At 37.2% G+C, this 24,989-nt stretch overlaps 1 protein-coding gene across 2 annotated transcripts in view; it reads left to right on the top strand.

The window, feature by feature from the left end:
- HOOK3 (hook microtubule tethering protein 3) overlaps positions 1–24,989 on the top strand; it is an 89,946-nt gene that overhangs the window by 19,755 nt on the left and 45,202 nt on the right. For both annotated transcript variants that reach the window (XM_069001568.1, XM_069001567.1), the window contains exons 3-6: positions 4,793–4,865; positions 13,856–13,906; positions 16,879–17,011; positions 18,463–18,530. In XM_069001568.1, coding sequence (XP_068857669.1) covers positions 4,793–4,865; positions 13,856–13,906; positions 16,879–17,011; positions 18,463–18,530 — 325 coding nt within the window. The remainder of the gene's footprint in view (positions 1–4,792; positions 4,866–13,855; positions 13,907–16,878; positions 17,012–18,462; positions 18,531–24,989) is intronic.

The following is a 24,989-nucleotide window of genomic DNA, read 5'->3' as shown; positions in this document are numbered from 1 at the left end:
GAAAATGTTTCAATTGTTTATGAGTGGGCTGTTTACCTAAAATTGTGTAGCTTTTGCTGGTAGAAGTGCCATAGCTTGCTTCTGAATCACATCCTTTTTTTTTTGTGCACTGATGTTACTTATGTTTTCACTGTCCACTGATATCCCTGGAATAACACGATTTCCTATTTTATACTATGTTTTAAAACTTTCCTTTCATCCCACTCTGGATACTGTTTAATACCCAGGTGTCCCTCTTGTTTTGATTATTTCTTCCTCTGTCATACTGGCCTTGGTAAGTGTAAGAAGTGGTTGGTATTTTCTTTTGTCATCTGTGCATTGTGCCCCTCTCAATGAATTATTCATTTGTTACATTATACGTTGTGACATGCTGTGTATGTTTTGGCACATGCAGAACACAAAAGCCATGCTTTTGTATATCGCTGGGGGAGGGAAATTTTTGTAAACATGTTTCTTGAAGCAGCTTACTGTACCACTGTTAAAATGAGTAATAATCATGAGTTATACTACATGCTCTGTGGGTTGATTTTCATCAGAAGAGTATTTCTGTCTCTTGACATCTGTGATGCAGAGAGATGATTGCTTAAATAAAGGAAAATTTGCATACAAAATAAGATGGAGATGGTATAAATGAGCACTGCTGAAAACATCACATGAAGTGATAGAACATTAACAACAGCATTAGTATCTTGTGCTCTGAAGAACAGTCCCAGTTATCTGCAGTACTACTCAGATAGTAGGCAGCAATCAACTGATACACAAATACCTTTCTAAACCTGAAAGTTATCCTGTGCTGGAGATTGTATAAGTTTGGATCTAGGCTCAGGAACTTACTGAATTCAGAATACTTAGTTCATGCATAAGCCATGTCATGGTAATGATGATGCTCCAGTCAATTTTCTGATAGTTTAGCTGCTCTCTTCTCAGACACACATTTTCATATTTGCTTAGGTGATGCTTTTTTAAACACTATAAGAAAAATGCTGTTGCTTCTGAATGAAATAGCCTAAGGCGGTTAAAGAATTCTGAATTTGATTGAATCCTGATTCCCAAAAATACAGCGAAGGGAGACTTGTTTGCCGCAAGGGCTGTGAATGACCCAACATCTGGTGACGCAGGCTGCGTCTTAATTGTGTCTCCCCTGATGGGGGAGGCTTTTTAGAGTCTTTGCAAGGAGTCAGAGATGAACGGGACTTCTGTATTTTCTCGGTCTTCAGGTTTATTATATCTTATCAGTAATTCACATGCCAACAGCATAGCATGAAGCACAGCAAAATACAAAAGGCAAAATGCAGGAAATCTCAAGGCTTTTTAAAGGTAAACTAACCAATGGTAACTAAAACCATACAATATTTTTACATTTCTGCCAATGCCTAATGAACTATCCTTCCACGTAGCCCTGTACTGCGGCATTTTGCGTCCAATCATTCTATACTACCAATGCTGCAGAAAATGGAGTAGGTGAAGAAGGAGGAAGAAACCTGGAAACTACAAGGATCCTCCATTTTGATGTTTTTTGCTTTTATCTACTTATTATATTAATAAACCCAAAAACTCTAAATTTTTCACCCTGTGGCAATCTTACATAGTATTCTATCACCTAGTTCCTACCAGTGTAGATTCTAATTCTTCCCAGAGGGTAGGCAATTTTCTCCATGGATGAAGGTCAAAACCAGTGTTGTCCAGGGGGCTAGAACCCTTCAAAACAGGCAGAGAAATTCTCTCTGCACTCTGGGTTCCCACAATCTGGAAGCCCCTTTTTAAAAGTATGTTTAGAAGTTCTTGTGGAAAAGTTTTTATTTCCAGTAATTTGTTATATAGAGAGAGCATTGCTGTTGGTATTAGTCATGAACTTTAATTAAACTTTTGAAGAGAAAGAACATTATAATGGTAGGTGAATTATGTTAAGGAAAGGATGATCAGTCTAGATTTGATTGGTGTTGATACCCAACTTGTTGCTCATTTGCTTGTTGTATTCCCAGCAAAGTGTTTTTGCAGTGTGCTATTAATTATTGTGTAACCTGCATGAAGGTTCTCTAAAAAGAGTTGTTGGTGCTATTTTGACTTCTGTTGCATAGTATTGATTTGAAGTGGGGTGCTTATTAGCTGCTGGGCCCTTGGATGCTTCCATGAGGTTTGTATACATACAAATAAAAAACCAAATGGGATCTATGGAAGAAGACTACCACCTTGAGTTTAGATTTATTTCTTCAGGACCTTCCGTAAGTATGTCTGATCATGTATATAAGGGTTTAGGTAGTCTATGACTTCCATCAAGACAGTAAAAGACAGTTGCTGGTCCATGTGTACCATTTATTACAGTAGTAGCTGAGAAAAGCTGCTTAGTTTCTGCTGAAACTAAGGCTTCCAGAGTGAAGTGAGTTGGACCTAACTCTGAAATCTTGTTACTGTTCCTCAGCTGATGCACTTATTGGTGCTGTTATTGTTGAAAACTGGATATGTAATATTAGTTACCTAGTCAGTTTAAATATAATTTTGCTTGTGGGATGTTGTTTATACTTACCCATGTTGCTTCTTAGAACCTTTATTTACCTTGAAAATGGTATGTCAAGGATTGGTATATTCATGGCACTGCAGCCTTGAAGCAGCTGAAAATGTTAGTGGCCAAGTGCAACCCTTAAAATTAGAAGATACAATCCCTAAGGAAGTGCTGTTGGGGTTTTTTTGATGGGGAAGCGCAGGTCACACCTACTTTCTCTCTCAGCTGCATAAATCCTTTGTAATTGTGAGTCTGTTGTTAAGCAAGCTTACGTGTGTGTGTGTGTGTGTGTGTGTGTGTGTGTGTGTTGGCAATTCCCGGAAGACCCATTTGAGAGTCACTAGGGTTCTTTTTGAACTCCACACCTAAAATGGGATTTGAGCTGTCATTCTTTTTATTGCTGTCGAGATGATTTTGTTGTAATTGAGTGGAAGTTTGCCAAACGAAGACGTTTTAAGTAAGGCTTTTTTGCAAGGAGAGCTATTTGTTTCATGTGAAAGCTGAATGTGAACTTTTTTTATATCTCAGAGATCTTATATATACTTGAATCAATGTTGTTCTTAGGTTTACTTGTCTTCTTGTGGCAGAGAGGACATTTGAAAGCTATTTGAAAACATATATTTCAAAACCAGATGATACTCTGGATAAGACATTGCTTTTTCTGTTTCATAATTTAAGATTCTGACATCTGTGCTAGAACTGTACTGTTTATGAATGGAAGTAATTTGGAGTCATCAACTTAACTAGTAATTAAAGCTGTTCTTCCAGATATGTTTGCAGATGCCATGTCAAAGGAAAGGAAATATGCTGTAATCTTCACCAGAGTCTGTAACAAAGTGTGTAAAAATAGCAATGGAAGTGTGTCAATAGAGAAACGTTGCTGTTTGTGATCTTCCTCCATTGCTGTGTATTGTAGTTGTAGTACAGCTTGCAGACCTTGATGCATTGTGAAGACACTGTGTGGAAGATGAAATACAGCATGTACTGTGCATCAGATGCAAAGTGTGGCTACAAAGTTTGTGCTCTAATAAAAGTACTGATGTAATTGCTGGTTTGCAGTATATATGCTATGGATGTTATTTAAATCTCCAGGCATATGCAGAGTTTTCTTGAAGTTTTGATGAAAGATCTCACGGCATCTTGCCCTTGAAAAAAGAGCTCAGTCCAGAACCCTTCTGTGTAGAGGGTACAGCAGAAAATGTAATAGTGATCAGTGGCAAATGCAGCAGTGTAAGTCCAGAAAATAGAGTACTTCACCTGAAACTGTAAACACAGACTCTAAGAGCCTTTTGCTAACAACAGAAAGTTTTTGGTTTTTTTTTCACTATGACTGTATTAACTTTATATGTTAGATGAAATATGAGCCTTTCCTTATGTTTGCCTACTCCTTTAAAGCCAGTTATATGTAGTACATTCCTCCTCCTTAATTCTGATTATATCATTTTCAAAATCCTGTGTGATAAAGGGAAAATTTGACTGAACTGAGCAGTAGAAAATGTTAGCCTTTTAGGTGAGCTTGGCAGCAGGAGCGTCTCAGGAGGTGTCTTGAAGAAGCAGCTTGTGGAAGATGCTTGGAGGAAAATGAAGAGGGAGAAGTTGTTCATAGAAATAGAAGTATACTCTGCAAGCAGTAGGAGTTCTCTGTTCTTTTTCTTGATTGCCTTGTCAAAAGTGCAGAGGACAGAAAAACTTCAGAGGAAAGGTGTTCACAAAAAGATTTGTGTAGGGTTACTATGAAAAGAGATTTGCAAAAACTGGTAGTGTTTGGTATATGAAATAGTGAAATGTGTTCTCAGTCGTAAAAACTTCAGTGATACTTTTTAGCTTTTCTCACTGTATCAAGACAGCATATGTATTGTTCGGTTTCAGGCTTTTATTTTAGAAGTTGTATAGTTGTAAGCAGTGTACAATAGTAGGGATCCATAATATGTGAAAAAGGAATCATTCTTAACACCTTTAAGAAATGCAAGTAAATATTGCTGCAGCACCAGAAGAGAAATTAAGAGGTAGGACTTATGGAGGGAGAACTGGCAAAAAGCATTCAAAATACAAAAAAGCTTCCTCAAAAGCATAAGCTGCTCATGGCACACAATGAAGCTGTGCTGTCAACGGGGTGCAAGATCTTAGAAAAGTGAGTAGTGACAGGATTCTGAACTACTATATTCAGGCAATGTGTCAGATACAAGAGGTAGTCATTTAAACTAACTCAAACCTGAGACAGGAACTTAATGACTAATGTGTACTCACAATTTCTGTAACCTGTTTTTAATGAAAACACTTTTTATCTTTCAGAGATCCAGCTTACTTTGATGAAAATTGGCTGAACAGAATCAAAACAGAAGTAGGAGATAATTGGAGGCTGAAGGTATTTGACTTACTTTGCTTGTCTGTGAATCTGTATTTCAGTTCTTAATACAATATTGTGTCTAAATATTCGCACATTTTTGGATTAGGATCTTGCTTTATAGACAGCATTTTGAATTTTAGACCATTTAAATTACACTTACTTGTTTTTATGTTGTATTGTCCTGCACAGTTTTAGCAAAGACATTTTGAATTTGTAAATAGGTTTCAATGACTCAAAAGGAAAATATTAAAGTAAATGTTCTACATCAATTACCTCACATTTTTCAAGTGTTGAATGAGATTTTTTTTAATGCACAGTGGGAAAGCAGCTTTTAAAAAAGCAGCTTTTTTGAGAAGCAGCTGCATAAAAATAAGAACATAATAAGCAGTATATTTGAAGGAAAATGGCGAAGCATTGCTTCCTTTTACTTTGTCAACTCTGCAGAACTACTGAGTTTTAAGGGAGGAAGTAGTGTTTTTTCTGTTTCTACTCAGCATGGTTTTTAACCAGTCTATTTGCTGGGTAATCTGTATCACTTGGCATTCTAGTACTTCTTTGCAAACCTGAAGGAAATAGAATTTACAAGAACTATGAATGAGGAGCATCTTACTTTAGGATCTGAAGAGCACAGTCTCACATGTAGATGCTAGCGTGGTTTTTGACGAGTTTGTTCAGAGAATGATCTATGTGCTTTTCTAAATTTCCATTTTCAGCCTGACTAATTTGGGGGGAAAAATAGTTATGATTTTACTGTTAGTTCTTGTTTCCCGTAAAACCATTTTTTTCCAGCCACCAAAGCCCATTCTGAGCATCTGGGGAAGGCCTACAGCTGTGAAATGCTCTAGTACTTACAGGCTTGTCTACATCACTTTCTGAATTGCAGGGACACACAGACAGAATGCTGCCTGAGACAAAGATGAAGTACACTGCTGCTGTTTATGTTTTGACTTGGCCAGGAAACCTATCAGCATGGATTCTGCTGTCTGGCCAGCTGTGTGGAGTCTGGAATGCTTTAGAGTGTTTTGTCTACTAGGGCTACCAGCAAAAGTGAGGGTGCATTGATGAGGATATATTGACTGACTGATGAATACAAGATATGATCCCTAAAAAAGCTTTAGAACTCTCTTGGCTTCTGCTGCATGTAGAGCACTTAATATAAATGAACTTCTCAAAGAATCGTATGGAATTGCGAGTGAATGGCTGGATACAAGGTCTTACTTTTCTGTAAAATATTTTTTGGGTTTTTTTCTAAGGAATATTGAAGTCTTGGCTGTTAAGTGTGGAGAATAACAAATTGAGAACTGTTTGTTATAATAGCATTTGAGCTGATTGAAAGTGGAACAGCAGCTTCTATAACTGTCATATGGAGTTAGAGGAATAAATATTTTATTTTTATGTCTCCCACCAATTTGGCAGATGTAAAAGCTTAGTAGGTGTGGAAAAAAAAAAAAAAAAAGCTGAGTAATCTAGTAACTTAGTAACTTGCTTGTGTGACTGAGGTTGGAAAAGCATCAGGTCAAATTTCAGTTTCTTGCTGATGTCATTCCATCTCCTTTTTCATGTATCCATGTAAACAAGAACTAAAGACCTATTTTTTTTGTTCTGTTTAAGAAATATGTATAATCAGGTTTTTGTATACGTTTTTATAGACCACTTCCCTTTTCATGAAGAATACTAAAAGCCACAAGTGTGATACTTTAACTCATGTTTTTTAATCAGAAAAGTAATCCTATACTTTGCCAACTGTTCTTTATATGTGAGTAAACGTTATCAGTAGTTTTATTTTCCAAATGTCTATCAGCCAGTCCTTCATTTATAGTCCAGCTTGTAGGAACACTCCAGTCTGTGCATTTCTATACATAGAATTGTTCAGCTTGGAAAAGACTTAAGATCAAGTTAAGTCTACCAAGTCCACACTAAACCGTGTCCCTAAGCTCCACATCTACACCTCTTCTAAACACCTCCAGGGATAGTAACTCAACTGCTTCCCTGGGCAGTCTGTTCTAATGCTTGACAGCCCTGGTGGTGAAGAAATTTTTCATAATATCCAATCTAAATTTCCCCATGTGCAACTTGAGGCCATTTCCTCTTGTCCTGTCCCTTGCTAATTGGGAGAAGAGACTGACCCTCACCTCACTACAACCTCCTTTTAGAAATGTATTCATTACTAGATTTAAGATGTGAGAATCATACTTGCATGACTCCAGAATACAGCTTTCCCATCATCCTTTGAGAAGTGCCATGAGAAGTGATAATTGGATTATCTCATACGTGATAATGAGCTGCATTATTTTCTTGTTGCTAAACATGGTTGCTCTTTGCCTCTGATACCATCTGGGATAACAGTCACCACTTGTACAAGCTCTTGGTATCTTGAACCGCATAAAGGAGCCAGTCCAGTAGGGGAAATACATAAAAACAATCTACAGTGTAATGTGTTGGATGTTTTGCTTTGTGAAATGGTGTTCAGGAGGGCTGGTAGAGGTTGGTGTAGGCCTTGTACAGCCCATCTAACCACTGTTCATAGAAGTACTCGGAAAATTATAGAATCATAGAATGGTTAAAGTTGGGAAAGACCTTTGAGATCAAGTCCAGCCGTCAACCTAGCACCACCACTGTGTTCACCACAACCCATTATGTCTCCAAGTGCTATATCTGCACTTTTTGAACACTTCCTGGATGATGTCTCTACCATTTTGCTAGGCAGTCTGTTCAAATGCTCTACAATGCTTTCCATGAAAATTTTTTACCTAATACTTAATCTAAAACTTACCTGGTGCATCTTGAGGCCGTTTCTTCTTGTTCTGTCATTGTTTACCTGGGAGAAGGTAACAAGTGATGTGATAGTTAATTTTAAATTGTGTGTTTTCCTGTATGGAGAAAAAACAAGAGCATAAGGCTGAGGTGGTTTTTGTTTGTTTGTTTAGTTTTGGGGAAGGGGGTTGTTTTGGTTTGGTGGTTTTTGTTTGTTTTGGTTTTGTTTGGTTGTTTGGTTTGGTTGGTTTTTTGGTTTTGTTTGTTTGTTGGGGGGGTTGGGGTTTTGGTTTTTGGGGTTTTTTTTAGCTTTTTGCTTTCTGATAACTGCAGTGTTTTTGCTGTTGCTGTACCATTTAAAAAAAATCACAGGGATGTTTTACATTCTTGGTTTCAGGGCAAGTTGCCAGATTTGAGAAATTGAGCAATGCATGGGACAGAAAAAGGGAACTTGCAATGTAGGAACCATTCAGCAAGCATTCCTGGTCTTAGAGCTGACCAGATCTTTGTCTACTGTGTTTAGTAGAGAAATGTTATTTCTTCCGGGTTAAAATTTCGTGGTCGTAGCATACATCAGTGAATACAGTAGTTTGTGTTTTCCCTTAGGCAACAAAAAAACTTTTCACTGCTGCCTTACCTGCAATTTTATGATGGTTTACAAAAAAGAAAAAGCAAAGACATTAACTCTTTCCTTGTGTACAATGAATACTTACATATAGTCCAAGTTCAAATTGTGTACAACCTAGTATTTAATGGCTGAGGAGGATGACATCTTGGACATAATACCTTTATTCAAAATGAAAAACAGGTTAGAAAATAATTTGATTGCCAAAATTTTGCAAGAATGAAATTCCCTAGTCAAGAAAAAAGTTACTGATTTGATACATACAGTGTCAGTTTTGGCAATTACAGAATAAACTGTTGGCTGTCTGAGGGATGGCATAAAATTGTCACCCTTTGCCCCCTGCCCCCTTCCATTCAGTGTGGGAAGCTTAGGAAAGGAAGGAAATTCATTGCTCAGCTTGATTTCTGACTTTTTCTTCTGAGCTTTTTGTTTTGACATTCAGACTACAGTATCAATTTAAAGTACAATTTTAGTGATGTTTATAGTAGCAGGCTCTGTTAGTTCCATTACTGAATAACAGGAACCACTAAACTTTTGGCACCTACTACAGTTTGAATGCCGTGTGTTTGGTACAGTATGGCAAAATGGAATAACCAATGAATGCTGTAATCTAAGTAAAAAAATCTGATTTCTGAGAATTAATTTTGACTCCTTACAGTGGTACTGTTACATTAGCTCTAAATTCTTCTTCAGTACAAGCTGATATGACTGGTGGAGTACTGGGAGCTAGTTTTCAGTGTACAGTATCATTTTTCTACTACTTTCTGGTTCTTTTGGAGGAGAAGGGAGCACTTTCAGCAGCCTTTTAGAAGGTGTTTATCTGATAAGGCTGGAAACCTGTCATGTGAATGTTTAGTCTACAAGTGAGAAGCAGAGATTATAGGTGTATTGGAAGCTGACATTCATTTCTGTCAAAAAGTTAATAAGCAACTATATATTTAATTCTCTTTTGATATAACCTTAACTCCTAAGTCAACAGTATAAGTTGAATGTGGGAATGCTCTCTGTCTTCAGAGCTACATTTAATTTTTCTTTCCTTGTCATTTAACTCAGGAAAGTGTCTGTATATGTTCTTTTGGAGATTTTTTTTTTTGTAGAAGACAGTCTGAAGAGGGATAACCTAATCTTTTTCTAGGTTCCATCTATAATCAGTGATGAGACACGCTCCTGCAAAATGCAGTTTAAATCAGAAACCAAATGCCTGTGAGAGTGATACAAACAGTACACACACGTGCTCCTTCCCCTTCTTGGTATGTGTGCACACACCCACCCACACCCTCATGCCACCCACCCCCCACCCCACCTGTTAACTGCAAATGGGTAAAAATGTACCTTAATGAGATATCCAAAGCTCATTGGTTGAGAATTCACACACCACTTGAAAGTGTGCCCTAGCAACACTTCCAGAGGTTATTCAAGATCTGAAATACAAAAAGAAAAGCCAATTTATTCAGAGCCTTCAGCACAAAAAAGGTTTCAGTCATACACGTGATATAAGGGTAATGCAAAATTGTGGACTGACTGTCCTAATGTTGGAGAAAAAACCAAGAAGTTAGATAACTCATGCTCCCTTTTTATCAACAATCACAAGCTTAAGGGCATTTTCTATTGTCCACTTCATCAGCCTTTCCCTTTGTTGCACAACTATATTTGTAAAGAGAGAAATCTAGGCAGACTGCCCTTACAAACCTGAGGTTGGAAACAGTAAGTAAATTGTAATTAATTAGAGTTTTCATATGACAAGTGAGAATAAAAGAAAAAACAGGAGAGAAACTAAGCAACCATTAAGTCACATGGTGTTGGCAGATCACATCATCTCTGCTTTCATTCCAGTCAGTTTATCAAGGTAATGCTGTGTCATAAGCATCAGTATCATTCTAAACACTGTGTGCTTAGCATGTAGTGCTATACTAAGCCAAGATGGCTGTTAATTGAGGGGGTAATGATAATTTAACATAGAGAACACCCACACAACTCTGTTGTGTATATTAGTGAAATTTAGGTGTTCAAAGAAGGAGTGAGAATATTCAGGTTGCCTATGTGGACGCATTAGCTCAAAGCAGATATACTGTCATTCATAATATGAGATTGGGAAAGTAAAACAGAAAGGCAGATCGTAAAGAGATTGAAAATGGATAGATGTTTGTCTAGAAATACTTAATGGTCCATCTATTGTGAACTGCAACAAATTTTTGAGGTGGAATAAAGCATAGTTGCTTTTTTTACCAGTAAGCTTCATGTCTTTTCCAGCAGAAGTATGGCTGCAGGGAATGGATGTTAAAAGGTGTTGGGAGGGTAGAGTGTATATTTTTATGGAAAAGGAAGAACTCAGGTTGCTGATGCAAGCAAACAGGCATCCAGTGTGGTCAAGGGCTGACATTCAAACAATGATTTAGTACTTTATAGTCATAATCTATATTGGAAATTCTGTCTGTTGTGTTCTGCCATTACATAATTTAATGGTCTTTGTTAGCTACAGTTAGGTTTTCCCTATGTGCTTAAGAAAATGAAAAATAATTCTGAGCAGCCATCGCCTGCTGTGACTTAGAATTCTGATCTAATTAGTTGTCTTTAACACTTTCTTGAGCTGTTGTTCATTTTCATTCAGCTGCTTGAGGTTTTCCTTCCTTATGCTTTCACCTCATGAATGTTACTGGAACTACTCAATTGAATTTCAAAGTACAAAATGTTACTGGTAGTTTCCCTATGATGATCCTCTCTTCCAGGGGCAATAAAACCATCTAAGTATATTCACTGCAAGCAAGTTAGAAAAAAAAAAATTGAGAGCCATCTGAGTAATACTGAAGGTCATTGTTAAGTTTAAGTCAGTCTTAGTCTTAAAAGAAGTCTATAAAGAAGCTGCTTTAACCTCATAATTGTGATTATGTGCCAGATGCAAAGATGGTATAGTTAATTCTTGAAAACAAGCTACCCTGGTACTGTTGATTGACAGTGGAATAAAATACGACTGCAAAGATTTCTTTTTCAGTTTGTTTGCTGTCCTCTTCTTTCAAGGATGCTGCCCTATATGATAGTTTTCATGACAAATTTTGATCAATATTGTTTTTGTTCCAGTATCTCAACTCTAAGCTCTATGAAAGTTACATGGAGGAGGGTGGCTCTTTGTGTTCAAGGGATTTTAATTCAAAAATGCTTACAGGGAGAGGGGAAAAGAAGTATTTCACAGGTGGATGCTTTCCATTTGGTTTCTCATTTTTTTGGGATTATGTTCAAGTTCAAGGTTCCTCACAATGTTCTCATCGGTAAACTGGACTTAAATTCTGCAACACGGCCCTTGTGTTTCTGTGGCTCTTTCTGCAGCAGACTCAGGTAAATTATAAACCAGAAGATTTTAACTAATCAAGTTTGAAAATTATGTTCCAATCAGTGCAGTATTCTTTGTGGTGATTTGGCATAAAAATAAAATTTCTTAATTTCTTTAAATTCTTAAATCTGTTGCAGACTTTGGTTATGATTGTGCTTTGCCTTTGAGTGGTGGTCTGGGTTGCTCTTGGGCAGACAGCTAAGAAATAGTTGTAGCTCTTACAGAATTGCACTGTGTTGTGTGTAGTGTTACAGAAAAAGAATGTGCTTTGGTGTAAAAGGCGTAAGCTGCCTGTTTGCTCTTATGGAAGAGACAGTGGATGTTCCCATATACTTACTATAATGTAGCAGCTTCTGTTCTGTTTCTAGGTTGTCAGGGTATTTGATTTGTCACTTTTCAGGTCCAAATGAATTTTTGCTTCTTGAATGACTTAAAATTCAGTCATTATGGAGACAATCAGAATGTTCCTATATCTTAATAAGGAATCAACTTCTGGCACTTGTATCCAAAAGGAAGTGGATTAATAGGAGTAAGATAATCAGGTCGTCACCACTTTGGATTTCTTGGTAAAATCTTTCAGTGTGTGTAGCCTGTTCCTTTCTTGAGTTTGGATTTTACTTTCATCACCTCATTTTGTTTGTTGACTGTATTGAAGTGTTGAGTTTGTCCCTGGATTTCAGTATCGCAGTATTCCTAACAACCATCGCATTGTTTGAAAGGTAAATAACTTCTATCAGTGGACTTCTATCAGTGGACTTCTATCAGTGGACTTCTATCAGAATCTCCTAACTGGATATTTTTGGAATGCAGTCAAGAATGTAAAATTTATTGTGGGCTTCAAAGGCAATTGGAACTTGAGAGGTTTTGCACTCCCTTCATTGTAGTTCCACAGTTTACTGCAGTGGCTACTGTGGTCAGCAAGAGAACTTTGTGAATCCTATTTCTATCAGTTTTAGTCTTTGCAGATCCTGTTTAAACTTCAGTTATAGAGTCATTTAGGTTGGAAGAGATCCTTAAGATCCTAGAATCCAACCATAAACTGCCAAGTCCACCAGTAAGTCATGTCCCAGTGCATCACATCTACACAGCTCTTTGCACACCACAAGGATGGTGACTCAGTCATGTCCTGGGTAGCCTGTTACAATGCTTGATAACCCTTTTTGATAAAGAGATGTTTCCTGATACCCAATCTAAACTCTTCCTGGCACAACTTGAAGCCATTTCCTCTTGTCCCATCTCTTGTCACCTGGCAGAAGAGGCTGACCCCCACCTGGCTACAGCCTCCTTTCAGGGAGTTGTAAAGAGTGATAAGGTCACCTCTGAACCTCCTTTTCTCCAGGCTGAACCAACCCCAGCTCCCTCAGCAGATCCTCTGTCCCAGGAAACAGGACACTGCTAGTATTACCTAAATTCTTTTCTTGAATACTTGGACCATAATTGGCGGTAAACCACCAATTAGTAGTTACTTTCAGCAAAGGTTCTTCTTTTTCGGTCTAAATTTCACCTTTGATACCCATGGTCATTTTTATAATTTAAAGCACACTCTACATTCTCAGAAGCTTGATGCAAATGGATTTTTGCTGGGAAGGGAGCAATACTGAGTACTAGAGAAGTGTGATGTACATTCTGTACAGGAGTTACTTAACTGGTGCCATTGGCTGTGCAAGGGAACAGAAGCTACCTTTGTATAGCAGTGAAGTCAACACTGAGAAATGTGAATTTTGCCAGATACTGTAAGACAGACATTCGTTTGAAAAAACTGGGAGGGGGGAGGGGGGACAGAGAATGACAAGAACAAAAATGAAAGAACTAAAAGGAATAATTACTGAGAAAAATAACAAATTAGACTTAAATAGGTTGGGAATAAAGGATGATATTGAGCAGTAGCTGGTTTTGGTTTGGAAGAAGAGGTTTATCCCTGCAGAAAGTAGATTACTAGGATGCTTGGAGAGAAGAAAGGAGGAAAAGAATGTTTCAACTTCTGGATATGAAGATAATCCTAAAATAAACAAGTACTCAAAAAACAGTTGTGCTGTAGGATCTGATTTAAAGCATATCCAAGACAATGTTATATATTTCATAAATTTAAATGGGTTCTGGGAATTAATAAAGGTTTGTGATCACATCTGGAAGTCTGATCATAAGAGCCCCTTGCATAACTTTTGTGATTCTAAATTTACTGTGGGTAAATAGATGTAATTGTATCCTTCTTTTGTGTGATTCTTCTGTGATTACCTACTTTCTGATCATTTCTCTATAATTTATTCCCTGCATTTATTGTATTTCCTCCTTCTTGTCAAATAGGTAAGCAACCTGAAGAAAATTTTAAAAGGAATACTGGATTATAACCATGAGGTAAGAACCATTTTAAGTAATCTACATCTGCTTGTCTTTTGAGTAATGTATTATAGTTAACCTGTTGAAGATAAATTGTATTCTGCAGGTTAAGTTCTGACGTTTTCTTGCAAACATTTTGGCATGTATAATGATTCATGGCCTATTTCCTAGTCTTGGCCTTCTTTAAAACTTCTCACCTGCTTTACTGAAAACTCAGGAGTTCCAGGGAAGCATGATATGCAAATTTTGCCATGTAAACAGTAGATGGCTTTACTGACTATGTTCTGATGATGGATTTTGTGTCTGATGTACTGTACTGTACCTGTGTCTGATTATTTTCCCCTCCTCCTCTGCAGCTGAAGTCTGCTTTTTCCTTATTTTCCTCTTGAGGAAAGTAAGAGCATTTCTAGCCTCTCCCTGCATTAAGACTTCCAATTAAACATTTTAATTCAGGGATTGTCATTGGACTCAGCCCTCATCATTTTCTCTTACTTTGAGCAAACTCAGCACTTAATTACTCCAGAGGAGACAGAGTACCGTATTTTTTCTTTCAGTGGTGAATCTTCAGGTGAAATCTGCTTTCAGTGATGTATGAGACAAATTGATCTGTACAGGCAGCAGCACAAAGTCCGTAATATATGTATTCTAGACATTGCTTGTCTCAAAATATTGTCTTCTCATAAATACTTCAGAGATTAAGTTATTTGTTAATAAACTGAAGTACTTTAGAAAGAAAAAATTGTCTTAGGAGGCCATAATGAGTAAATGGTTAAGTATTCATGTTTAAATAAATGTTGAAAATTGATGATTAAGCAAGCTGGTCATAACTGGAAATACTGAAAAGAAACAGATCAGGTTTTTAGTATGGAAAATTAATATTACTAAGACAAAGTGATGCAAGCTTCTTTTTGATTGGTTAGCATTTATGATGATTTAAGTCTCTGGTGTGAAAACTTTACTATTAAGCAAGTTTTGAGCTGTTTCAAGCTGATTAATTTCTCTAAAGATAGTGCACATTTATAAATCTTACTGGATTTTGGTTTAGGTTGTTTTTTTCCTGCCAAGGCAATCCTGGGGGTGATAGTAGAGATGATCTGGATTCTGCTAATGAATTCTGCTTATGTTCTCCTCCTATGATTCCCTTCCCCACTACTAGAATATAGATGTGTATGTGGATTTTACCTGATGTAGCTAAAAGCCTTTGAAAAATGTTCATGTTGTTCATCCACAAAAATTCAGAAATTTGTATTGAGTTCAGAAGAACAATCTCCCAGTAGAAATGCTACATTTGCTGTCTTTGTCAATTCAAGTATGGAATAACAGCAAGCCTAAGTTAACTATTTATAGCTTTCATGCTTTGTTATGCCTCAGTTAATCTTGCTACAGAACTCTGCTGCTCTGGAACTGAAAATTTAATTTTTTTGGTAAATATATTGTATTTTTGGTTTTTGAAAAATACCTGGGTTAAGTGCTCTTTTTCATCTCAAGATAGTTATTTTAGAATCCTTCATTTTCATATTTCTTTCAGGGCTTTTGGTATTTTGGGTTCTTTTAATTTTTTCTCTTGTTTATTTCAAACTCTGTTCTTACCTTCACATCCTTGGTTTCTACGCAGTGCCTGCCAATTTGCCTGTTCCCTTCAGCTTTCCTCAGTAGAAGTTTTATTGTCAGTAACTGTGAAGTCACTGTAGTGTTGTTAACTTAAACCTAGCATTATATTTGAAAGAAATTCAAAAAAATATTATTGCAGTCTATATACAGTGGTAGTATTTTCCATTGTGCTTGATCCATTCACAGAATTCTTATGACCTAAAGGAAGTCTCTTCCAACAAGAGTGAACATGGGTCCTTTAAAGTTTACAAAGATTTTTAGAAGTCTTTAAGTTACTTCTTTGAGAAAACTGCTTAAAAATCCTACCTACAATACAAAACACACTGTACATAATCAGAATATAACCACAACACTTCCAAGAAGCCCAACCCAACTAAACTTTAGAATGGCTTGTTTTCTTTGTATTCTTCATATACACTATGTTTTTTGTAAATGCCTTAATCTGATTTCTGTTTTTCTTGGGTATTGCACAAAAAAGAGCATGCAGCAAACACGACTGATTCCCTCTATAGTCATTGTTTCCTTATTGCACCCTGTTTAAGAAGTTACAGTTTCTTTTTATCTGCAATTAATGTGTCAGAGATGTGTTTAATTCCAAATTTCATATTCATATTTTCAGCCCTCTGTTCAGTAAAGAGCAATTTAGCAGAATTGTCTAGTTGCTTCTACTGACAATCATTAATCCTTAATGATCTTTAATGATAAATCAGATAACACTAATTGTGAGTCACATGGGCTTTTGTTTTGTGGGGTTTTTTCTTTCTTTCTGCATGTGGGTTGTTTAATTACATATCATTGTACTACTACCTCAGATTATCTTCCATGGAACAGCTTTCTTAGCTGTAAGACTTGCCAGATATCCTTAAATTTGCTAAAAATGTGATACGAGTTTTTTACTGTCTTGTATTTGTCACCTGTCAGTGTTAGATATATGTATTGTATAGGTGAAATGCTTGATTTTCTGACTTCGTAGTTGTAAGAAATGTCAGATGTGTGTAATATCTTATGCTACAGGAGATGTTTTTAGTTGGATTCTTTTAATGGAAGGCTTTGAAAAAAATTATTTAGCCATGTGGAGGCCTGCTTTTGTTAGCTTTCTTATCTGAAGAAAAACAATCTTGCTAAGTGTTTATCTAGTAGTTGCTTGTGAGTTGAGACAGTCATGTTTGTCTTTTCCCAAGTATTATTTGTATCAAACGGTATGATCTAATAGTGGGATGTTAGGTGTTAGGCAATTTAGTTTGTTTTGAAGGTGTATTCAAAACTATGGTAAAATAAGAGTGAATTTCTCTTGCTGATTCGGAATCATCTTCATATGAAATAAATGGGTATGTATATGTGCAGTGATACAGCCATGTATGTACTTGGTCTTCATGCAGATTCTAGGGCAACAGATAAATGACTTCACCCTTCCTGATGTTAACCTGATTGGAGAGCATGCTGATGCTGCGGAGCTTGGGAGAATGCTTCAGCTTATTTTGGGATGTGCCGTGAATTGTGAACAGAAGCAAGGTAACAGATTTTGAAAACATGTTTTCTTGGTTATTGTTCAACTGCTGAGGAGAAAAATTATATTTCTTGGGTTTCTGTCAGAAACAGTTTGGTTTCTTTTAATGATGTCATTATTTTGTCCTACAGATAGTAACTGTTGTTTTGTTGTAAGCTTCACTATTTTTGGAGACTCAGAATGGCACTGAATTTACTTCCAACATACATATTTTCGATTTTGGTTTGCTGAGCTAAAAATCAGTCTACAAAGAAAAAATTCTTGGGCACACCTTTTAACCATTTATGAGGCAGATCGGGATACTTAAGAGTGGAAAAATGTAATTATTGCATTATTCATCATGACTCTTGATTTTAGAAATGCATTCCAGACATCATCTTACTACATGGCCAAAAGCCATCAGCATGACTGGTTCTTGGTCTGAAGATATGTCTGGTTTGGTCTGGGATACTGTAGTTTCTAAGACGTTTGTTGCTATGGGGTTCGCAAATAGGAAAAAGTAATGCAACCATGCCCTTCTGGGCAACAGCTGAAGATGGAGTGCAATATCGTAAGAGCATCCAAAAAGTCACTTCAGGCCATTTGCCTGACAATTCAATCCCACTTCAGCAATCCCTGAAAGAGACTCCTGCCTCTCTACCCCCATGGCACTGACTGTAATTCTGACCTGCACAAATACTTTTCCGGTCTGGACATTAAAAATGCACGTGTTTGAAATACCAGAATGGTCTTATTTTATGTACTTCATGTGAGATTCAGCATGAGCAAATTAACCACTTGAAGATGACTTTTTCCCAGCTTCTTTCTCTTAATCACATCATTAAAACAAAGGGCATGATGTTTGGCTGGAAACCATACGATGCTGGGCAAGTAATTTGCTCCTGGACTTAGTTTAAATGTCAGAATTTGTTCTTCTGACTACTGTATCATCTTATGTGATACTGTTGTGTAGCTCCCATGGACACATAGCTAAAGACTTAAAAAGTAGAGGGGACTTAATTTGTGAGATAGTACAGAAATAAGAACAGACACCAAGAATGAGCATGAAAATGCTTTGAGATGAGGATGCTGTGGGAAGGCAGGCTGTTATTGTTACACTTACAGGAAAGGACAACCTGTGCATGGTTTGTGTACTTGAAGAGCCTGAATAGTTTGGGAACAAAGTGAAAAAAGGATAAAATTAGTTATTTCAGAAGTGTGAGATGCCGGGGGAGGGGGAAAAAAGGTAATAATGTACTTTTTAAATTGTTGTAGAGTTCAAATAAGCCTGGATTTATGTCTGAACAGACTTGTGATAAAATCTTGTTGAATTTGTTGAGGTGGAACTTGACTGGTGATTATGCATTTCAGTGTCATCCATGGCACCTAGTCATCTTGTAGGAAGGATGCAGCTTCTGATCTTACCTTCTGTGACTTGAGTTTCAACACTGACATTTCAGAATGTTTTTATTTTCAGAGTACATCCAGACCATAATGATGATGGAAGAATCAGTTCAACACGTTGTCATGACAGCCATTCAGGAGGTATGCTGGGATGTCCACAGTTTGTAAAATTTCAGTATTTTACGGTAGTATGCTTTTTCCCACTTAGGAAAAACATAGTTGGAAGTAAAGAAAATAAGGGGCATAGATTTTGCCTTTTTACAGTGAAAAATTTCTCCTTTTTTTGCTTAGAAAAATCTTGCTTTATGTCAAGGAACTCTGGTTGAATGTCCCACTTTTCTTTAAATCTGGAAGACTGAAACTTCTAGATATTTTTGATACTGGGTTCCCTTTCCTTTTCCTTTCCCACCCTGTGAATCCTGAAGTGCACTAGATTGATTTTATATGGATAACCAGTTACTGTAGAATTTTGTCAAAATTTGTATCTTGAGACTGCAAAACTCAATGAACTGTTAAAATTTTTAAAAATTTAGTAGACAAATGAAAGGAAAGAGAATTGGCTAACAGTAATCATTTGTCAGCTGTAGTGTTATGAACAGGGTAATGATATGTAATATGAACAAATACGATTAATACAGTAGACTGGTATGTTTTTACAAGTCAGTGAGTATACTGCAATGCACTTTGTAGAAGTGCTCTTCTGTGGAAATCAAAACCACAGTGTTAGCCACTGAAGCCCCTGTGTGACTTCTAAGAAATCCAGAGTGCCTATAGGAGAAATGCCTATCAGTCTATAGATGTTTACTGCAGGGCAGGCCACTGGGGAAAGCAGGATAGTAATCTCATTTCTTCTGAACCTGAACAAGAGAAACTAAATTCCACATTGAGCTTTAGAGCAGTGTCTCATCTCTGTAGTGTCTGAATAGAGAAAGAGATGTCAGTGATACTACAAGGGAATCTGTCCCCAGTCATCACTTTGGCCAGTGCTGTATCCATGCAGTCATATATTCAGTTGTCTGGGTGTGGACTGCTGTGTGTAACATACTGGAGAGGACTTTTGAAATGAGCATCAAAAGAATCATTATCTAAATCATCTTCCAGTCAGTGCTGCCAAGCACCAGTTTGCTGGAGTTTTGAGGTATTTTACTTTTTGGTAAGTTCTATAATTGTAATATAAAGTGTTTTGGTGGATTTTTCTAGTTTTTTTTATTAAACCTAAATTTCAGCATTACTGTATTCTGCACCACCTTGAAATAGAAAACCTTCTTTTATCTTCCTTCTTTGTGCTGAAAATCTATTTGATTTTTATTAAAGTCTCCTTCATTTGATAAAATAGCTAGACTTGAAGCAGCCCATAATTTTCAGCATTTGATGAGTGAACTTTGAACTTGTTCAATGTTTGTGCCCTTTCTCTGAGATGATGAGTAGAAGTCATAAGAAACCATAGGGTAAGGGTCTGTTCTTCTGGAGCAGCTTTTTGAAATTTAATTAATCAAAAAGCTTACTATTCAGCTACTGGCACAGTTCTGAGTGATTTTAATGCTACTTTCCAAGCTGCTTAGAAATTGAAGACATTTTAGGACCAAATGAGGAGGATCTCAGCTGGTTAATAAGGAAGTGAGAAAGTGTCTCAGACTTTGACACACTTTGAGAGCAAGGCCTCTCTCCATTATTTTTCAATGGGCTTGGAGTTTGGAGAGGTCCCAGTCAGCTGGAAGCTGGGAAATATTATTCCAGTTTTCAAGAAGAGAAAGAAGGAAGGTGCTGTCAGTTACAGGCCCGTCTCACTTCAGGGCCTTGGCAAAATCATGAAGAAGGTTATTCTGGGAGTTAGATCATAGCCAGCACAGATTGACATGAGGAGAGTCTTTAAAAGGGTGAAACTTCATGGGATTTTGTAAGGAGGTTTTTCTATTTCATAGACTCATGGCAGCTTTTAGAATTCAAGTGACTTAGAAAAAGCAGTATGTAGGAAATTAGCTATATATGCATATTTGAAAAGTTGGTATGTCACCTAATCCAAACATTTCAGAGCATTTGAAGCAGGTACTCTTCAAAATTAGGTATGTCAGAAGACCTCTCTAAGCTTTACTGGTATATTATGTAATTAATTTTTCTGTTTCAGCTGAGCACATACAATTTTTTTTTTATGCTTCTTCGGGTATCATAGATCGTCTTACTCATGAAAGTATTTCATGAGGCACAATAGAACAAGTCTTCTCTATTTTTTTGTATGAAGATGATTTTTCAATGGAAGAAGCAGCATTTTGTTTTCTAAGTTTTATTCAATTATCTAGTTTTTTATTAACTTGTGTTCCGTCATCATTTTTTCTTCACCTGTTTAAATGTTTAAAATATGCCTTGTGCTCCATAAAGGTTTTATAAATGAAACAGTGCTTTTCTGTTAGTTTCTCAGTGTAGTCAAATAGATATGGTGTGTTGTCACCACTTAGGTGCTAATCTGCAGTTGTAGGTATCAAAATGCAAGTTGTGTGCAGGATACAAGATTGAATATCTATGTGTATTATAACAGTTTTTTTTATTTCGTCATTTTCTGATTTTTTTAAAGGCCCAAAATATTTTCTTACAGAAATTATTTTGGCCATCATGTATTTCACTTTCCCCCCTCCCCCTTTCTTTCTTTTTCCCCTCCCCCTTTCTTTCTTTTTCCCCTCCCCCTTTCTTTCTTTTTCCCCCTCCCCCTTTCTTTCTTTTTCCCCTCCCCCTTTCTTTCTTTTTCCCCTCCCCCTTTCTTTCTTTTTCCCCTCCCCCTTTCTTTCTTTTTCCCCTCCCCCTTTCTTTCTTTTTCCCCTCCCCCTTTCTTTCTTTTTCCCCTCCCCCTTTCTTTCTTTTTCCCCTCCCCCTTTCTTTCTTTTTCCCCTCCCCCTTTCTTTCTTTTTCCCCTCCCCCTTTCTTTCTTTTTCCCCTCCCCCTTTCTTTCTTTTTCCCCTCCCCCTTTCTTTCTTTTTCCCCTCCCCCTTTCTTTCTTTTTCCCCTCCCCCTTTCTTTCTTTTTCCCCTCCCCCTTTCTTTCTTTTTCCCCTTCCCCTTTCTTTCTTTTTCCCCTCCCCCTTTCTTTCTTTTTCCCCTCCCCCTTTCTTTCTTTTTCCCCTCCCCCTTTCTTTCTTTTTCCCCTCCCCCTTTCTTTCTTTTTCCCCTCCTTTCCTTTCTCCCCCCACCCCCCCTTTCTCCCTTTTTGTCATTTTCCCCAGTCTCTTCCTGGAGTAGCCAAGTTCATTGTTGATGAAGGTGGTAGCTGAGGTAAACAAATTGTTTGCATTTGCTGTTTAGAACATCTCTAAACTTGACCACTTAGCAGCTCTCTGTGCAGGTCCAGTTGAGAGTCAGAACAGTGTCAGGGATAGTGTCAAACTTGCCTGGGGTGCATAAGAAAAGGTGCTTACTGTCTGGGGTAACACCAACTGTGTTACTTCCACTGTTCGGTTTTGTGGGGTTTTCCCTCCTGTATTTTGTCCTGGTTGTTTAGAGGTTTATTTTGTCTGAAGTAAAACATTTTTTTGAATTTAGGAAATAATATGAAAGTATTTTATTTGGTCTATCAATAGATAAGACTAGGTATCAGCTGGAGGAAGAATGAAGTCTTGCTGCTTTAACGGATATACAGTGTCAAGTATAGCCTTGACTCTTAAAAACTAACATAAAAATGTTCTAAGAAAAATAACATGAGTACAGAAGCTAGGTTTTGACATTGCTTTGTGGGCACTTAAACGAGCTTATACAATATTATCCACCATAGAAGAAGCATTTCAGATAAAGCAAATGTTTTGGACTTCAAAATCATCAACTAAATAGAGCAGCTGTGTTTACAAAATCCTGTATGGGGGGAAAAAAAGCTTTCATAATTCAGGTTATTCATGCATGCAGGTTTTGTGATACTTTTACCCCTTCCCTAATCTTTATGTATCCATGACAACACAGCCTGTTCACATTTTACAGTGAAAGCAGTTAAAAGGTGAAGGTTTTCATAACATAGGATTAGCAGACCTACAGATATTATGTAACATACTGTACCAAAGCTGTGAACATGAAAAAATGTAGATGTAAAGGATTAACAGGGAATGACAACTTCTTCTCATAAAACGACACAAATAACTGTAAGAATTGTTATGTTGTCCAGGTTATTTGACCATTTAAAATCCAGACTGACCTCTTTGCAAAATAAACCAGAAAAAGAACAAGGCTGTAAACGCTAGTTGCTAGTTTATTTCACTGTGGGAAGCTCTTAAGCAGGCTTTTCTTTCTCCTGTAGAGCCCCAATGCAATTGCTTGAATTAGCAAGCACATTTTTTGTGTTTCCCTTTTTATAGTCTCTGCACATCATCCTCCATTAAAGTTATGTGTAAAAATAGGTGATAATACTATCCTTAAACTAAATTATGTTTGGAAATGAAAGCCAGTTCCAGTGCTGCAATATAGTGAAGGTAAACCTTTATTCCCCTTGTAGTCTGGTCTTGAAGAAAACTAAACAGATGGGAAGGGAAAATGAGAAGACCACTTCCTTCTGCTTTTTGTTCTCTTGACTCCTTTGAAATACAAATGAAATAAGGTTTGCCCCTCTAAACTCAAAAGTGTTGCCATCGATCCACACCACTCAAGATCACATATTGTAATGTCACGCTTGCAAGTTGCATGTGAAGCGCTGAAACTACATCTGTATTTCATGAATTTTTTCTGAATGTGAATTTTAAGTAAAGGAGATATATAGCAGAAAACAGTATGGAAATTTGCTTAAAAAATTATTAACAACCTACTAGTATTGGAAGATCAGTAATAAATAGTGCAGAAAGAGCTGATGTACCGTTGAGCAGGTAATCGTTTAAATGAGCATTTTGCAACTCTAAATTTCAGGAATATCAGAAAATGTTGATTGACCAGAAACAAAGTCAAGAATAGGGGAAACTAGGCAAGCATCTTATCTTTTAATTTTTAGGTCAATGGAAGGTGTAGTGTGTGTTTCAAGGTAACATACTTATCTTATGGAATCTGAAAACATAGCATTCAGTAAAAGTTTTCTTGACATTTTAAAATAATCTGACTGAAGAGAGAGAAGTTTGGGTAGGTGAGTGGATTTGTGCTCTACTGGCTGTGCTATCTATAGTGGAGTTTTTGCTTCTGAGTGGGGAGAAACTGTGTACAGGCAATCCAGAAGCAGAGCATGGTCAAGACATTTTCTTACATATTGTCCTTTACAGTATGTGGGGAGATGTGTAGGGAAGAGATGGAATCATTTGCTGGGATAACTCTACCTTTGCATCCCACTTCTTAAAATTGTTTTATTGTTAACTGATGATCAGAAGTTGGATTCCTGTGTTCCTTTTGAGTTACCTGGCAATCTCTTTCTTCTTGTCGGATTGTGATACTGAACACAAAACAGTGCCTTAAATTTTATCTTTAGCTTTCTCACCGTACCACAGATATCCAATTGCAAGGTGCTTTTTGTTGCACTGAGTCATGTGAGATACAATACATGTATCTGTGGCTCTTGCCCTTGGTGCCTCATTCACACTTCCCCATTAAGTTCTTTATGAACCCCATGGAGTGAAATTCACACGTGCAGTTTAGCATTCATGGTAGACCCAGACTATGTATCTCCACTACCTAATCCTACTCCAGATAATGTCCTCTTCTCTGGATATTTCTGCTAAGGGTTCTCAAGGACAGGATGTTTTGGAGAGATGGCAAAACTCGTTGAAGAAAATAGGGATTATATTCTTGGCCTGCCTTATGGCGAGTCACGGAAAGCAATGAAACCACAGTGGCCTCTAGTGGGTTGTGCGGTCACTTGTATTCCTTTTACTGTAAGTCTTGGACAGGCCTGTTGAGCTGGTTTTTCAAAGAGGAAGTTGTGTTAGAGCCAGAAAGGGGTGGTGGCTGTTAGGGACATGTTGTACACCCTTCCATGCTGCCTGCAGCATGGGACCTGCCTGCTGGAAAGTGCTGGCTTAGCAGATGGAACTTGTGTGTGTGTGAGTGCATGTGTCCAAAGTGTGTTTGTGAACAGCATTGTGGAATATAAAATAGTGAGAGGAGTTCAGTATTTCATTAATATGGGATATCCCTATTAGTCATGCGGAAAAGCTGGTGAAATGCAGTATTTGAAGATAGTATGAACATCACAGAGTGGGGAGGGATTGGGAGGTTTTGTGTAAATGATAATTGGCTTAGAAAACAGGGTCCTAAATTGAAGATAAGTTTGTAATGCTGTTATATATGGTAATGAAAAAGACAAGACTTCACTTTTCAGGGGGCTGCTCTGAGGCTAGGGACTTCCTAATTATTGTTGCAGAGAATGTGGGCTTGCTGTAATGCTTCATCCTGGAGTAATTTGTCATTGTAAAGATGTAGACAAAACAGAAGAAATTTGGCAAATATTGTCAAGGTCTGAGGAGGACTGCCGAGGAGACATAATCTAAATTATGCAGCTAAATCCCAGTTAAGGAAATGGGGAAAGTGAGAGAAAAGTAAGTGTATATATTTGAATGGTGTAAATGTCAAACAGATTTTTCAGTTGTATGCGGTGATATAAACAGACAGGATTGAGAAGGGAAGGCTCCGTGCGGTGTATCCCAAAAACCTTGCC

This window comes from Aphelocoma coerulescens (assembly GCF_041296385.1).
Source record: "Aphelocoma coerulescens isolate FSJ_1873_10779 chromosome Z unlocalized genomic scaffold, UR_Acoe_1.0 ChrZ, whole genome shotgun sequence".
Classification (NCBI taxonomy): Eukaryota; Metazoa; Chordata; class Aves; order Passeriformes; family Corvidae; genus Aphelocoma; species Aphelocoma coerulescens.
The sequence above is the reverse complement of the archived record's forward strand: the minus strand, read 5'-3'. Positions and strand labels throughout refer to the sequence as shown.